The sequence below is a fragment of the Amblyomma americanum genome, chromosome 5 (assembly GCF_052857255.1).
Source record: "Amblyomma americanum isolate KBUSLIRL-KWMA chromosome 5, ASM5285725v1, whole genome shotgun sequence".
NCBI lineage: Eukaryota > Metazoa > Arthropoda > Arachnida > Ixodida > Ixodidae > Amblyomma > Amblyomma americanum.
The window spans coordinates 5,086,059-5,101,814 of NC_135501.1; the positions used below are offsets into that span (position 1 = coordinate 5,086,059).

Sequence of the window (15,756 nt, forward strand, 5' to 3'; positions counted from 1 at the left end):
CTTTCATTTTTCGTTTCTAGATTTCGTGGTGAAATTCAGGTTCATATTTAGGGACACCATTTTATGGCCAGAAGTGTGCTCAACAACTTGGACGTGTGAATTGCGGCGCATAATTCCGTTATTAACAGTAAAGAGGTCCAGAATTTAGCTGCTGTTGCATTAGATTCAAGTGGGTTGTTTCACCAGTTGTGTTAAGTTGTGCAATAAAATAAGGTCGACAAGTGACTCTGAGGCTCTGCAAAGCAGATCTGGAAAGTCGTGAGCCCAGTTTACTAGTGGTATATTGAAGTCTCCGGCAAGTAACAAGTTGCAAGTGAGGTTTCTATACTGGGTCAAGAACTCGTTTAGTTGGTCGAAGAACATGTTATCACCGTTCGGGGGCCAGTAGAACCCTTCAATAATTACGTTTATTTCATCAAGGAACACCTTTATAATCACACATTCGACTCATGGAATGTCAGGTAGCCTTGATGCACGTAATGACTCCAAAGACAAGATAGCCACTCCACCGCCTCGGGAATCCGTGTCATGGCTATGATTCTTGTATAGGGCTGGTGCGATTTCAGCGTCAGTAATGCCATTATGTGGTTTCAGTTATAATTACTTCATGTGGTTTATGTGCTATAAGAATGCTTTCGAGGTCGTCCGTTTTATTTACTATGCTACACGCATTTAGATTGAAACACCTGAATGTTTTTGTCCATCTATAAGGTCACTCTGATATGTTAGTTTTATCGGTACATTGAGCACTGTTATCTTCTTTGTAATGTTCCACTTGTACATGTCTTCATTTATCTTGATCTTTGTTAAAAAAGCTGAACTTTACTTCCTGGTGCTCCTTCATCGGCAGTGCTTTCCCATAGTTGCTTTCTTATTTGCCTCGTGGTAACAGAAAAGTCCTCTGAGATAGACGTTTTTTTGTTTTGTAACTTTGAGCAATTTCTTAGAGCATGTAGTTTCCGACAGTGATCGACGAATTTCATAATGACTGGGCGGCGAGGTTTGTCTGCTTGTTTACGCCCCATTCTGTACAGCCGTTCAATTGAGGACACCTGTACATCCAGCGTTTCCTTAGATATCTCTTTAATAACCATTTTTTGTGAGTGAATTTGCAGATTCATCTTCATTCTCTTCATTGCCAAATATGATCAGATTGTTTCGGTTCCCGAGGTCGACAAGTTTTCTCTCCAACGTCTGAATGCACTTTTCCAATTCGCCTACTTTTATTCCAAATTCTACGCACTTTGCTGCGAATTCTTCGTCGTTTTTCAGCTTTGATTCTATAGTGTATAATATTTTCAGCATCATTCTTTTCTCACCATCGACAACTTCCGCGAGTAATTGTTCAGTACTGGGATCTGGATTTGGACTGATGAAGGGTGGTAATTTGGGCCTGTTGGTTCATGACAGAAAAGGAAAATATGCAGCATATAAAGTCAGCGCTGTGTTTGTCTTTCTTCTGTCGTCCATACGTTTTGTGCGCTGCATATTTTCTTTTCCTGGTTTTGGCTCAACGTCACCACAGAGCAAGAGCAATGACACTGCGACATTTCTAGCGCATCACAGAAAAGCATTGAGGCAGTGTAGGTACGCCAGCTGGACACTAGTTTTGACCGTGGAATATTTTGAACTAACCAGCATGTAAAATGTTCATTGCGTCCGTTGGGGACCAGCTGACTAGACCTTTGGGTGGAAGCTGGTAGCACGGTCTTCCTATAGTGTCTGATGGTGGCGCCGAAGTTGAACGTAGTGGTGTGACGTAGTGCAGGAGGTGAGGTTGCTCATATCCGCAGGTTCCATTGTCGAAGCATGCGTCGGTGACAGGGCATGTTGTTTCCTCATGAGCTCAACACAATGGCAAGACGGGCGAGTTGGTGATACATACTTAAGGGAAAATAGCGCAAAAGACGGGGACAAATGAACAATTGGTCCTGTTGTTTTCTTCACTTGTCCCCGTCTTTTGCGCTATTTTTCCTTAAGTATCCTCATGAGCGCTGGCTGTCCGTGATGCGCCAAATAGCAAATATTCCTTGCATCACTGAATAATCAGCTCTCGTGTTGACTAGAGCGGTAACTTTGGTGGTCAAATGCTTAGGGAAATCCCCCAAGGTGGAGTAGATTTGTAATAAGCAAGTAATTACTCATTGCTGTATAGCTGCATAGCTATATAGCTGTAGCTGGAAGCTGTATAATTTCCTTTGTAGCTGTATGGCAGCACTTGGGTGCATGACAGTGGCTTCAGATGGTGGCTTCTGACAGAGCCTTCAGTTTTGTGCAAAATATAACATGCAAAACATAATTTTGGGATATTTGCAAAACATGTACCGGAAATAAAATCTTCCATATTAGTTCACTGTTCCAGAAGAAATGGATTGCTTTTGTATTCTTGCAACTATCGTTATCTATTACTACTCGCCTCGTAAACGCTACCATGCAATGAGGAAGCCAGATATTTACAAGTGCACATGATATTCAGTGCTATTACATTCCACCCCACAGATTGATCTGCAGAAGAACCGAAAACTGAGTGAGGTGCTATTACATTCCCATCCTCACCTAATTACCCAGTATCGTGCCTCTTCAGTGACCTCGCACGTCATTTTCCACAGCTCCTCCAAAGAGGCAGCCAGTCCTGTCACTTGGTTCACCGCATGCACAGGCTGCCCTCGTGCGGCGGTGCTTAGTTCGAATTATCGATGGCGCAACCCATTCAGGTTCCAATTAATGGGCTATGTTTTATAGAGACGCCTAGCTACATGCACGGACCAAATCGTATGTTCAAATTGTTTAGAAATTCGAATTCATGAGGTTCAAAATAACAAACTTTCACTGTATGAGCATCATATGTGACATATCAATCTGTGGAAATAAAAAACAGCGCAGCGACGACGGGCATGGAAGAAGAAAGAAGGACAAGCGCTGTTGCTAACAACTGAGGTTTATTGGAAAAAACACCGGTATTAATACACTCCAAAAAACAACCAGGCTGCATGCTTCTCCGAAAACACTTCTAATCATGGGAATCGAGATACTTAATCTCACAATCATGAAGAAGCACCGAAACTGCGCTTACACATTTGTTACCATTTAAGTGGATGTGATATGCCTCGCACAGTTCCCTTGTTAATTTTTCCCTATGCCTGCAAATAACTTTCGTCTGATGGAAAAGAGGTGTGCACATTTTTTTATCCTTTGCTTTTCTGTCTACTATGGCACATAGTTTTCCAAGTTTTTTCGGGGCTGAGAACAGCACTTGAATCCTGTATCTGGCGCCTACACTCTTTAATTTATGCGACAGAAGATGAACATTTGGTATAACCACATGCCTCTTCGTACCTGACGGCTCTGATGGATGGCAATTCTTGAAAGATTTTAGTTTCCTCAGGATTCTGTTGCATGCAAGCAAGATTATCTCTTCCGGAAAAGCTGCTGATTGTAATCTACTAACCTGCCGACTAAAACTGTTTGCCATTCCATGCACACAAGATTTTGAATGTGCTGATCCTAAACGTGCAACGGCTACACCACATTTAACTAGCTTAGAATGGGCTGAGTGATAACTAAGCAAGGGCTTCACTGAGCGCTTCTGAAAAGCTGCAGACATGATCACGGCTCAGGACCAATCTTAAGTCTAAAAATTGTAGCTCGTTTTCCGGTACTTCGAAGGTAAATTTTAAGCCTTGTCCGCAACTATCAAAGAGCGTCAGTATTTCTTCTACATGGCTCTTGAAATTTGTAGGCTCAACAAAAATTAAATAATCATCAACATACCTAAACACCTGTTTTACGCTATCTCCGAACTTAGATTTTATCGCCCTGTCGGTAGATCACAAAAACGCCGCTTTTACTGAAAACAAAGCTCTTGTAAGGTAAAAAAAAGCAAGAACCAAAATACAGGTATTGCCACCACAGGCCGATCTCGCAAGTACAAGCGTGGTGACGTCATAGGAAAAGAGACGCCGCCTTGGAGGAATTTTCCTTCCTACATGGGGCCGCGAATCTCTGAGGCTGACAAAGGAAGGTTGCGCGGTTCAATATTGAAGTAAGTTTTGTTTTAAAACCGATAGTGCGCTTTTATCACACAAGGAAGGCAGACAAAAGACAACCTGAATATTGGAAGCAAAGAAAACCGATGCTTGGCGGCGCCACAGGCGGCCAGGAGAGTCTCGATTTGTTATGGCGCTTCGCGTCTATGAGCTTTGCGTGCCCTGTGGTTTTGTTTTTGACGCGCCTCGATATACAAGCGCCGAACAGCAGAGGAACTCCAATTTCCACCTCAAATGCTAGTTAACCTTTGAAGGAGCCTCTTAAGGCTGGTCAGATGATCGCCACGGTCGATGAAAAACTATGATGGCATGATGGTCGGTGATCGTATACGGCAGTTCGCAGTATTAAGAACACTTGTGTTTTTGGCACGCTCGCCCGGTGAAACATTCCCGGCTGTGCCAGTCAACTTCAAACTACTTAACGGAAATCGTTTATTAGGGACTTAGGGACTGGAGACAAGGTACAAGGCAGTTAAGAAAAAATTGCTGATGGCCTAGTTCTGTTAGGCCAGATATACATAGCGAAAGCGCGGAGATTTCTGCATCGGAAGAGTGCATTCACTAGATGCACCTTTATTGATGGTCATACCTTCGTATGTCATGGAGATTGCACTATCATTTATGTTGAAAACTGAAAGTCGCCAGCATAGCCGCATGTGTGTAGTGCGATTTTCCAGCCTTTTGGCATCAAGTCGCAAACTGCCAAACCAATGAGTGTGCTTCTTGGCTATATCCTGTTTCAATAACACAGTGGTGTCAACTTCACACATGGTTTCAGCTTTTTCTTGAAGCGTTTTGCCGCGGTAATTGCCACAAATATACAACACACCTAGATCACTACACTGGGGCACAGCGCTCAAGTTGACAATGGCTACAGGTAACGTAACGCGACGCAAACGGAACCGGAAAAGTGGGATAAAGATGCGCAGCAAACACCAGCGAGAACTCTACATCATTCGTTTCGCAAAGTCTCAGTTTACGGCGCATATGCATTCGCACATATGCATACACTGCAGAAATTCAAACTTGACAAGACAAAACAAGCCCCTCATCTCTTCATTTCTGTCTGCCAAAGAGCTTAACGAGCGTCTTGGTTCTGCCCGTATCGATGCTATAGGTAGCGTAAAAGGGTTCTCGCACAGCTTCCGCCCTCACCCTTCGATGACGTTCCTATGTGGCACTTGCGGTAATGCAGGACGTACTATGTCCGTCGCTATGCACGAATGTGGCGCTGGTGAACACTCTTAAGGTTTGCTTACACTACACATAAATAGCCCCGAAAGCAAAAGATTGGACAGCCATCACCGTAGCTCAGTTGGTAGAGCACTGGATGCGAAATTCGGAGGTTATGGGTTCGCATCTCACCGGCAGCATGGTTTTTCTTCTGCTTTATAATTATTTGTCTTTTAAGTGACAGATTAATCATAGCATTATTTTCCCATTGATCAACACCGCAAATTAAAAAAAAAAAGAACAAACAATCCCCTATGCTCCTTGGTTTCGGTGGCTGTTATCTTCATTATGTATGCCAAACGAGCCCCTCATTTCGCCTTCTCTTGTCTGCTTTATAAGACAAACAATTTGTAGAGGAGCAAGAGGCAGTCTTTCGACTGGAAATTTGTTGTAGCATGTGTTACGATGTATAAAGCGCAGGAACTCGAGCTTGTAACGTTGCTAACCTGGGCGTAAAACGTCAGCTGGGAATCTAGGTGCACACTGACATCGTGCGCATCATCAACATGTTGTACAAAATTACTATCTACACTGTAGTTATACAGTGTTTGTTGCTTTCTTCTAATGAAGGAAATAGCTACTTTTTTGTTAAAATTCTGCATTAGACCGTTTCGCGCACTTCATTTGTATACTGAATTCACATCTTTCTGTAACTTTTTAGTCTGCTATGGCATGCATAGAGCGAAAAATCTTCAGGTCATCAGCAAATTGTAGTATCTCAGTGTATTTGATGCAGTGTACAATGTCATTAATAAACTGACTGAAAAGTAAAGGCGATAAATTAGACCTCTGTGCCACACCAGTTTTAGCAGGATATACAGATGAGAGGCAACCACTGTAGGTGACAATATTTACGCGGCCGCAAAGGTGACTTGAAAACCATTCGCACAGAGATGGTGAGAATCCATATTATCGCATTTTTGCACAACAGCAGGTCATGGCTGGCTTTGCTTAAGTCATCCACCTGCTGAAGTCATAGCATCCACCTGGCCTCTGGCTGTGACACTTGGGGCAACCGAGTTCAAAAGCTAGCGAGGTTTGTCTCGACATAACTTCCAAGAAGAAAACCATGTTGTTCAGCATTAATTAGATTTTTTAGATAAAAGAGAACATTGATGTGCAATACATGTTTGAAAATTTTCATTAGAGATGATAGTAGCGAGAAAGGTCTATAGTTTCTGACATCAGTCCTGAACCTTTTTTTATACTATCAGGGGTAGTTTCCAGCCGGATGAAAGCATTTTCATGCATAAAGACAAGTTAAAAAAGTATGTCAAGACAGGTGTGAGTAAATTAGCACAGCCCTTGATTACGAACATTGGAATTTCTTCAGCACCACAGCTCTTTTTGGGCAGTAGTGCACAAATAGCTGCTATTGCCTCAAAAGCTTCAAAGACTGGCATGTTCAGGAAGAATTATATAGGCGACAAGTGTTAGTATAGGAGTAGCAGTGATTGGAACGTTTGGACATGCTGAGGCGAAGTGCTTGGCAAACACATTGCATACTGCCTGCGGATGGAAGATTGCATCAGCACCTTTGGATAAAACTACCGTAAAATTCCGAACAAGCGCCCCCACCCATGCAATGGCCCCCCCTAACTTGACTGTTAATTTCACATTTCCGCGCCATTCCGGAAAAGTGCCCCCCCCCCCCCCCCCCCCCCCCCCCCCTTTCCGCACCCTTATCACGCACCGTGCCGAGGCTACAGTGAACTAGAATATTTCCAGGCCACACTGGCCTGCCCCATCTAGTTCAAGAATCCAATCCAATCCTGCTTTTCAAGCCATTCACATGCCCGTTCGTCACGCGCCAATTGTCTTGTTTTGGTGTTGTCAAGTTAGCCATGCATTCGTAAACAGTGGCGAAGAATCTTGAAGTCATACAATGACATTGGGAAAATGGAAGGAACGTTCGCCAAACGTCTCGACACTTCAAGTTCAACCGGAAACGGATACGGGGATGGGACAAGAATTCCGAGAGGCTGCTACACTAAAACTTTGAAGAAAGTTGAGTAACGGCACGCTGGTGTTTAGTGAATGCGTGGATGATGCGCTCTTCGAGTGGGAAAGTACGGCAGCTTATGTGCAGGACGTTTTAAATCCATGTGCACTGCTCTTTGTATTTTTCTGGCGGCAAAATGTCGCCGCCATCTTGAATTTTGGCGCTGTTCCGGGATAGCGCCCCCCTCCTACTTTGACTTTGCCAGTAATTTCGACTTGTGGGGATGGAGGCGCTTGCTCGGAATTTCACTATATCTTCTTTGATCCCCTGATGTCCAAGTGATGAAAACCGCCAAACTGTATTAGGGAAGTACAGAAGCTTTTCTTCTACGGAGTCTGTGTAAGCAAAGTGGTCACGGCAGTAAAGGCGTTTGCATTCCTTTCCACATGCGCGGTAATTTTCGTACCGGGAGGAGAGTTGCTTTGTACGAGATCGTCTATGATAACGCAATTTCTGATGCAGCGCTTTTGTATGTTCGTTCGAGAACCAGTGCAAATAGGTTTTGGGAATCATTTTCGACACAGATTTTAGTATTTCAGTTTTGATAATGTATGTGAGGGTTTGTGCTTTCTTGTTGGGGCAAGTTTCTGGCAAAAGTAGTCTCGCCTAGTCGACTTCTTCAAAATACTGATAAAGACCAAAGTAGTCGCCTTTATGGAAAAAGTATAAAGTGCACTCAGGACAACGGACAAGGCCTCCTTGTCCGTTGTCTGGAGTGCGCTTTATATTTTTTCCATGTAGCTATACCAACTAGCTCAATTGTCGATTCTAGTCACCTTTGCTGTAATCGTAGCATGCGATGGCTGGTGCTTTTTTGTTCTTTAAAACAACACATGCAGACAACTCTGGATGATGCCAGGTGTCAATGCCCACAAATGGTAGCTTTGGCTCAGAAATAACGCTTTCGCAGATGTTGGCCAATTTAAGTGCTCAGCCTATGTGCATGGGACAGTGCAAATTATAGTGGGACTTGTTCATGAGTGCTGGTTTGACTGTGGGGCACAAAGAAAAGAGGAAGAGAAATAGTTTGCACTTGTCCCTAGAGTTAACATTGCATGAAATTGATGGCTAGCATGCTCTTCTGGCTTTCTTTGGAGACGGGCCTCGTTTGAATAAAACACAGTTGTTTGTTCCATTTGCAGTGTGTGCCTTGTCTCTTCTCTGTCCTTCGTCGTTTGACTGGTTTATTTGTTCAAGAGCTTGGTTTGTGGGAATGGTCTGAGATAGTTCCAGAGTAAAATGTTCATGGGTTTGATTTCATGATGGCAGCAGCTCCCAGGCCAGGGATAACCATTTAAAAGCCGAATTAATTCCTCAAAGTTGTACCAAAATCACCTAATTTTTTGGGCGAATTTTGGCGATAATGACTGTTCACAGTTTTAAAAGTACGCGATAAGGTGCAAAACACACTTCATGGACAACTACCGCCCTTTAGTGTTGAAAATTGCAACCAGCACAATTGCCAACCATGACTCTTCTTTGGCAGTGGGTCCGGATGAGTGCGACTCGTCACTGGCAATGTTGGTACAATCTCCCATGACGAGTACAGCTTGGGGTTTGTGCTTAAAGGGTGAAGTGGCTGCATTTCATGTGGGTTAGTGCTCGGGGTGGCCATGCTAGCTTTTCCGTCGTGGCATACCTGAACTGTGATCCAGCTGTGGATCTCAGTCCATTGCCTGTCACCCGCTATGCTGTGTAACAAATCTGAAATGTGGTTCTTGAGAGGCTGATCTGGCAGCAGTAGTTTGCAAGTGCCACAGCTGGCAGGCATTGGCATGAAATAGTGCATGCCCATGGCAAAAACAAAGCATGATCATCAGTGCCAGAACTATGCAGTTTCTTTGTGCCCTGATGAACCTGCCTGGTGCCATGCTTAATCTCAGTGCAATCAGGTGCACTGCAGTAGTGCAATTTAGAGTAGGCGCTCTTTACTTTCTGTGACACCCCACAATGTGCAGTTTAGGTATTGGCATGCTGCACTGTTAGTGCGTGGTTGTATTCTTTTCTGCTAAAGGGAGTCAGAACTGGGATCTCCTGCCTGTCTTATTTTCTGCTCATATTAGCGCCAGATATTTCACAGTGTTTCAGTCTCCTACTGACTATAACATCATTGTGGTCTTGAAGATCTAATTGGGCAGGTTTGGGGCTGTATGGCCGATGAGTAATTGCTCCTTACCTGAAACAAAAGTGATGCCTGGAATTTTGAGAAATAAGCACTTGTTCCACTGGCTTTCACCAATCTTGTGTTCTTGTGCAGCATGCGAAGTCATTGTGTGCTGCTACCTTGAGTGGGCGACGGAAGGCACGCAAGCCATTGTGTGGCTGCTGTGAGTCACGGCACGAGTGGCACCAGCAAGTGCACAAGGATGCTCCCGGTCATCATCACCTTCATCGTGCTGCCTCGAAAAAATGTATGCCTGTTTCTTGCAAGTAGCCTACCAGTGGTCGTGAAAAAAAATTTACCAGATGTCAATCTGCCTCTTGCGCTTGTAATGTGAATGTGCATCTTATGATAGTGACAGTTGCGAGCAATAGGTGGCGGCAGCTGTCAAGCACACACCTTCCACCTCTCATGTGCAGTTGGCACCTTTGTTTTCAACCAGTTTTATGGGTAGCACACTCGCCGGAGGGCAGCACGTCTTATGAAAAATTAATTGTGGCACCAGTCAGTGTTTAGTGTCTGTTGCCATTGCCTCCATGTTAGTGACACGGTTAAGCTCTTGTGTTTCCTGAGAGTGAGTAACCAAGGGCAGCGGGGCCGTGAGACGATAGGCATCTATCCGTGACAGGCAGGAGAGTGTGGATGTCATTCTGCCAAACTTGCCATAAATTTCCACACTGTCTTGAACTTGTTACATGTCAATTCTATGGTGCCATTTTGACCTTGGCCCAATAACCATGGAGTTTCTCATACATGCTACTTAGAGGGGAATGCGGGGAAGTGGACACTTCTTGTTTGTTACCTTGACTAGTGTCGGGCCAAAACATGGAGTTAGTCATAACAACACCGCTTTTCTCGAGGCGAACCTCAAAGCAATGCTCTGTCAATTTCCCTACAAGCCTAGTGCCAGACATCCAGTTAGGCTAAACTTGTTTAAGAAGTAAAAATTGCTTTAGTGAGAGAATTTGCATCAGAGTCACTGCACTGTGGCTATGGTCACAAGTTCTAGGCATCATATCGCCATGTTTTGGGCCGTGCCCACATTGACAGTTTTTCTATGTTTTTCTAACTGCCATCGATAATCATCATCATCACTCATTCTTGCTCTTCCCCCTAGGGCCTGGCCACGGTGTCCCACAGGCTTATCGCCGAGCGCCCAAACCCACTGTGGTGCCCTCTGGTCGGCGTTCACAGCCACCTGTGGCACAAAACACCACTTATGCCAAGGTTCCTGCTGATGAGTCAGCAGCTCACACTGAAGACACAAAGGGTGGTGAGCCAGAAGAAAGCAGCGTTGCGTATGAATCCCCCAGGAAAAGCGTGTCACCTTCCAAGCTGCAGCAGGTCACAGAGGAGTGCGCAGTTCAGCCTTCTGTGAGGCATGCAGTTGTCTTGGTGAATGACATCTTAAAACCTGAAGTGGGTGAAAAGGCAGCTTCTGATGCTGATCGTGTTCTTGCCACGCCTAAAGCATGTGCTGATTCCTGGCAGAATGCTACCGCAAGGGAGCTGTACAGGGTCCTGACAAGGTGGCAGAATGCCTCGGAACAGGCTGCGGCAACTGCCACAGAAGGTGAGTCAGTACTGTCTGAAGGTGTGCCCCGCCTCTCTGTAGAGGAGAGGAAGACCCGGCCTTAACTGCCCTTGCCCCATTAATGTGGCTTCGGAAGGGACATTTGAAAATTTTTTGCACTAGTGCGATAAAATTCGGAAGGGCACTAAATGAAAGAATTTTCACGCATGTCTTTTATGTGCTTCATTTCTATATCAAACTTGGAGAAAGCCTGGCGTGGCAACGAAACATGGTGGGAGCCTGCAGTCTATTAGTGAAATGTTTGACTTAGTGGCGTTCTTCAGGTAATTTTAGTAGCCCTCCTTTGTTTCTACGCAGAATGTTATATGCACGCTTGCATAATGCACCCATTACTATCATGTCAAACCAAGAAATCAGTGAAAAATGAAAAAACAAGCATAATTTAGAAATATAGTGATGTCACTGCATAGAAAATTTATCAAGGAATGCAGTTCAACAAACTGCATGAAAATCCATGCAGCCATTGTATCGCTATGCTTTTCGCAAGCAGTGTAGTCAGGTCAAAAAACACGTCAAAGAAAAATGGTATTCTCACGGAGATTTCGGCCAGTTTTTTAAAGCGAAAGCTTTACTACGCCAGCCAGCGAGCCATTTCGGCTCGTTGCGCAGTTCAGCCGTATGCCGTGTGCTGTGGCCGACGAACGACCTTGAGCCACCATTGCCTAGCAACGCTGCAGCTGCACTCCAAAAGATGGCACCACCGTCAATGCCGCTGCCGTCACCGCTCACTCCACCAGATGTGCCCCGCTGGGTTGGAGGGAGAGGAGGTGTCGCCTCGGGGGGTATATACATTATATATATACATATGCACTTCGCCTCAGTGTATTGTAGTTGTTATGGAGAGCGCGAAAGAGATGCAACAACGAGAGAACAAAGCGAGGAAGAGACCACGCGCTCAAGAGACGCCAGAAGAATGCACTGCACGACTCGAGAAGCGTCATAATGATGATGCGGCTTGAAGAAGTTGTGCCATGTCCCGGAGTGACTCTTCAACTGCGGAAGAGACCGCTTTGAGTTCGAGAGCGTCAGAATGAGACGCTACATAGACGACGTGCCGAGGAAACGAAACTTTCACAATTCAACTAGGGTTAACCAGAGCTAAAGCACAGCCAATTTTTTTTGCTACCTGTGGTGACAAAAATATTAGTCACTTCTGGGCTTTTTTCGGGCGCAAATTTTTTCAAGATATAATTAAGGAGACATTATAGATACGAAATCTAGTGTTTTATAAATTTTTTTTAACGAGATTTTCGTAACTTGAAAGTTACATCCCTCCTTAAAACTAAAGCAGCATTCAAATTGGTATTAAGTCATCAATACAAGATTTTTTGTGATTGCGAACTCAGTTCACTACTGCCAGTAATTTGAATTTTTTAAAAAGTAACATCCAGAGTTCCCCAAAGTAGTGCTTGAGGCCCCTTACTTTTTTTCAATCTGTATTAACAACTTGTCTAGCTGTGTAAAGTCCACAGTTAGATTTGTCGATGTCATGCTTTGCATTTTGCATCCAGACCTTGATGTAATAACTTCTTAATGTTCTGTTAATGTCCCCCAGGTGCCACTAAAACCAAATTTTTGTTGTTCTATTGTAGCGTCTAGAAATCTATCAGCTACATAAAAAATGACAGTAACACGGAGCTTACTGCAACATATAAATAGCTTGATGTTTATTTATTTCACAATACTGCTGGCCAGGTTCGCCCAGGCAGGAGCAGTATAAAACATGAAATTAAGCGTAATAATAGTGATAAATACACTGCATACAGTTTTAAGCAAGTCTTATTTAGGAAATATTTTTGAAGGTCTTCTTTTATGGCAGTAAAATAAAAAACAAGCTCGGGAAGCACGTTTCACCATGGCTGAGTTTCTTGAAGCCATAGATCAAACGAAACTGCGTAAAGCTCCTGGGCTGGATGGGCTCACATGTGAGGTTTTCAGAAATATCGAAAGCCTGGCATTGGAGTGGTTACTGGAAGCCCTGAACACAATTTGGACATTTGGAGACGTTCCAACATTGTGGAAACGTGCTGAAGTGGTCTAAGCCCGGAAAGGATCCTAGCTGGTTAAACAACCTTCGCCCAATAACGCTCACGTTCACTCTATGTAAATCAGATGATAGCTACGCGGCTGTCATGCTGGCTGAAAAAGTATCACCGGTTCCAGCCAGCTCAGATTGGCTTTTGCCCTCACTTCGGCACTGAGGACGGGCTGGACCACCTATCAAGCATGGTGCTGCTCGGAGGCAAATCTCGGAAAATCTGCACGCTTCTAACCGTGGACGTTCACAAGGCATATTACAACATCAGCCACTCAGTGATCTTAACCATTCTACGTTGGCTTCATCTCCCTCCTCGAGACGCAACTTTGTGGCTTCGTCCTTGGAAGACCGTTCCTTCGCCATACACATTGACACGGAATGTGTTGGCTACTTCACCGTACAGAGGGGTGTACCTCAAAGATCCGTGCTGGCCCCAATATTGTTTAACATCGCCCTGCTTTCTTTGGCGTGGCAACTGGCTGCTATTTTGGATATCTTTTATTTGATGTAACGGTTTGGTCAGTGCACTAGGACCTTACCCACCAAGAAGTAGGCCCTCAGACCACTCTGCACAAGACCTCTCAGTGGTGCACCAAGATTGGCTGTCGTTTGAAAAGACAAACTTTGCTGTGACTATCGCAGACCGATGGGGTAGACGCCGCCTTTTGCTCACACCTGTACAGCTGTCCTTGAACGGCCAACTCCTTACTGCAACCTCGTCGATGTGGGTGCTAGGTGTCGACCTGAACAGCTCTGGATCTGCAGTGCCTTGGGTGCCCGACAGAAGGCCGCCAGTACGCTGCACCTATTTTGCCAAATTGCCCAGAAAAGAGGTGCAAATGCTTTAATATGGCTGGAACGTTAGTCCACTCTTTGTTGCAGCTTCGGCTCGTTTATCAATCAACGCCTTACCCTAAGAGATTGGGACCGATTAGAAACAGTCAACAGAGAGGCCATGCGAGTTATCACTGGCCTTGCTCACTCCACACAGCACAAGCGGAAGCTCAGATGAATATCATTGATGATAATGCACACAACCTGAAAGTATCAGCAACCCTTGTGCCCTAGCAAATCACTGAACTGCCTTCTCTTATCTACTACCGACTCAACACAAGCAGTAGGGGCTGTACTGTGCACAGCTTGTCCCGTGGGTGTGTGCTCCAACGTGGGATCGTATCCATGGCCTGTCCAAGTTGTATGGGCTATCTTAGGGAAGTCCCATCCACTGCAAGTGCCATACCCGCTTCTTCTGCTGAAATCATTCACAGGAGACACCGTACTGCCTAAAGAGGAATTTCTCCGCCGCTCCAAGCTTTCTTTAATTCTACCGTGTGGATCTAACCTTCCGGGTGGTTTAACTCGCTGGGAGGAGGTAGTGTCGAGGAGAATCCGGGTGAATGCTGCGCTGACGTCTGTGGTCAGGCCCCCCGGACATCACAGACCCTGCTTCTGAACTGCCCCTTCTGCCCTGCTTCTGCTACAGAGGCGACATTACCTCACTTTATGCTAATTTGCCCTGGACTTCGGGTGCCACGCAAGTGACACCTCGCCATTCAGGGTTACCACTCTAGCCGACCACCGGACGTGAATCTTGACCCATGGGCCCCAATACCAGGCCTCGTTGGCGTTCATAGGTGACACTGGCTTGCACATGTACCTAACCCTCTTATGACGAAGGGTATATTTGCCCTGTCTTTTTTTTTGTGCTACGTTTTCTACCCTTGGCATATTTGCGCAATTAAAAAAAGAAGCATGTTCGAGTCGGAAATGGTTTGAGAGAAGAATCTGTGTGTATTTGTTGTAGCAATAAATTGCTGTAAAGAGTCTTCCTTTGTGTGGCAGGTCTTTCTAGTACTGGAGTGCAGGGGAATGATCGAGAGATAATTCTGAGTTTGACGAGATTTTATGGAGAAGGGAAATGTGGTTGATTCTTCTGCGGACATGAAGCAAGGAAATGTTATCTTACATAGGTTTTGTTGCAGAGTCAGATGTCTTGTATTTATTGAAAAAAAAAAAAGTGCACTGCCTTTCTTTTAATGAGCTCTAGGTGACAGACATTTTTTTGTGTGTGCGGATACTATATAACAGAAGCATATTGAAGTTTTGATCTAATAAAAGTGTTATATGCCAAGAGCTTTATATTGATAGGAGTGTGCTTTAGTTGAAGTCGAAGCAAAGCTTCCTTCATGAATGAATTTCAGAAATAATAGGTTTGCAAGAGACACTCTTATATACTGACAATGGGGAACCTCACGAATATTTTTGTTCTGATGACGATACTGATAAGAGCTGACATTCTTCTTTCGTATAATCTGTAGAAGCACAGTGTTGTCATTGTTTAGGCTCGTATTTCATTTTTCACACCAGTGACAAACTTTAGAGCAAAGATTCTTGGATGATCTGATAATCTGTAACTGATGTCATCTGCAACCAATTTTATTGATTCTTGAGGCGAAATTGCATCTATTAGAAAAGTAAACTTCCTAACACGCTTTTCTGAGGGGCACCAGAAGCAGCAGTGAAAGCTTCAGAACAGGCACCGTTCACCTCAACAGACCAGGTTGTATTTCTCGGATAAGCTGTGATCCACTCGAAAAGGTAACGGGGAAGACCAGTCAGCTGCAGTTTATAAACTAATTTTGAGCGCGGCACCCAAAGGTTTTCGCCATATTCAGAAACAAA

General features: G+C 44.6%; 1 protein-coding gene across 26 annotated transcripts in view; it reads left to right on the forward strand.

Annotated features, from left to right (window-relative positions):
- Positions 1-15,756, forward strand: part of LOC144132256 (uncharacterized) — a 317,492-nt gene that overhangs the window by 100,850 nt on the left and 200,886 nt on the right. For all 26 annotated transcript variants that reach the window (XM_077664514.1, XM_077664518.1, XM_077664524.1 and 23 more), the window contains 2 exons: positions 9,539-9,692; positions 10,560-11,015. In XM_077664514.1, the coding sequence (XP_077520640.1) occupies positions 9,539-9,692; positions 10,560-11,015 (610 nt within the window). The remainder of the gene's footprint in view (positions 1-9,538; positions 9,693-10,559; positions 11,016-15,756) is intronic.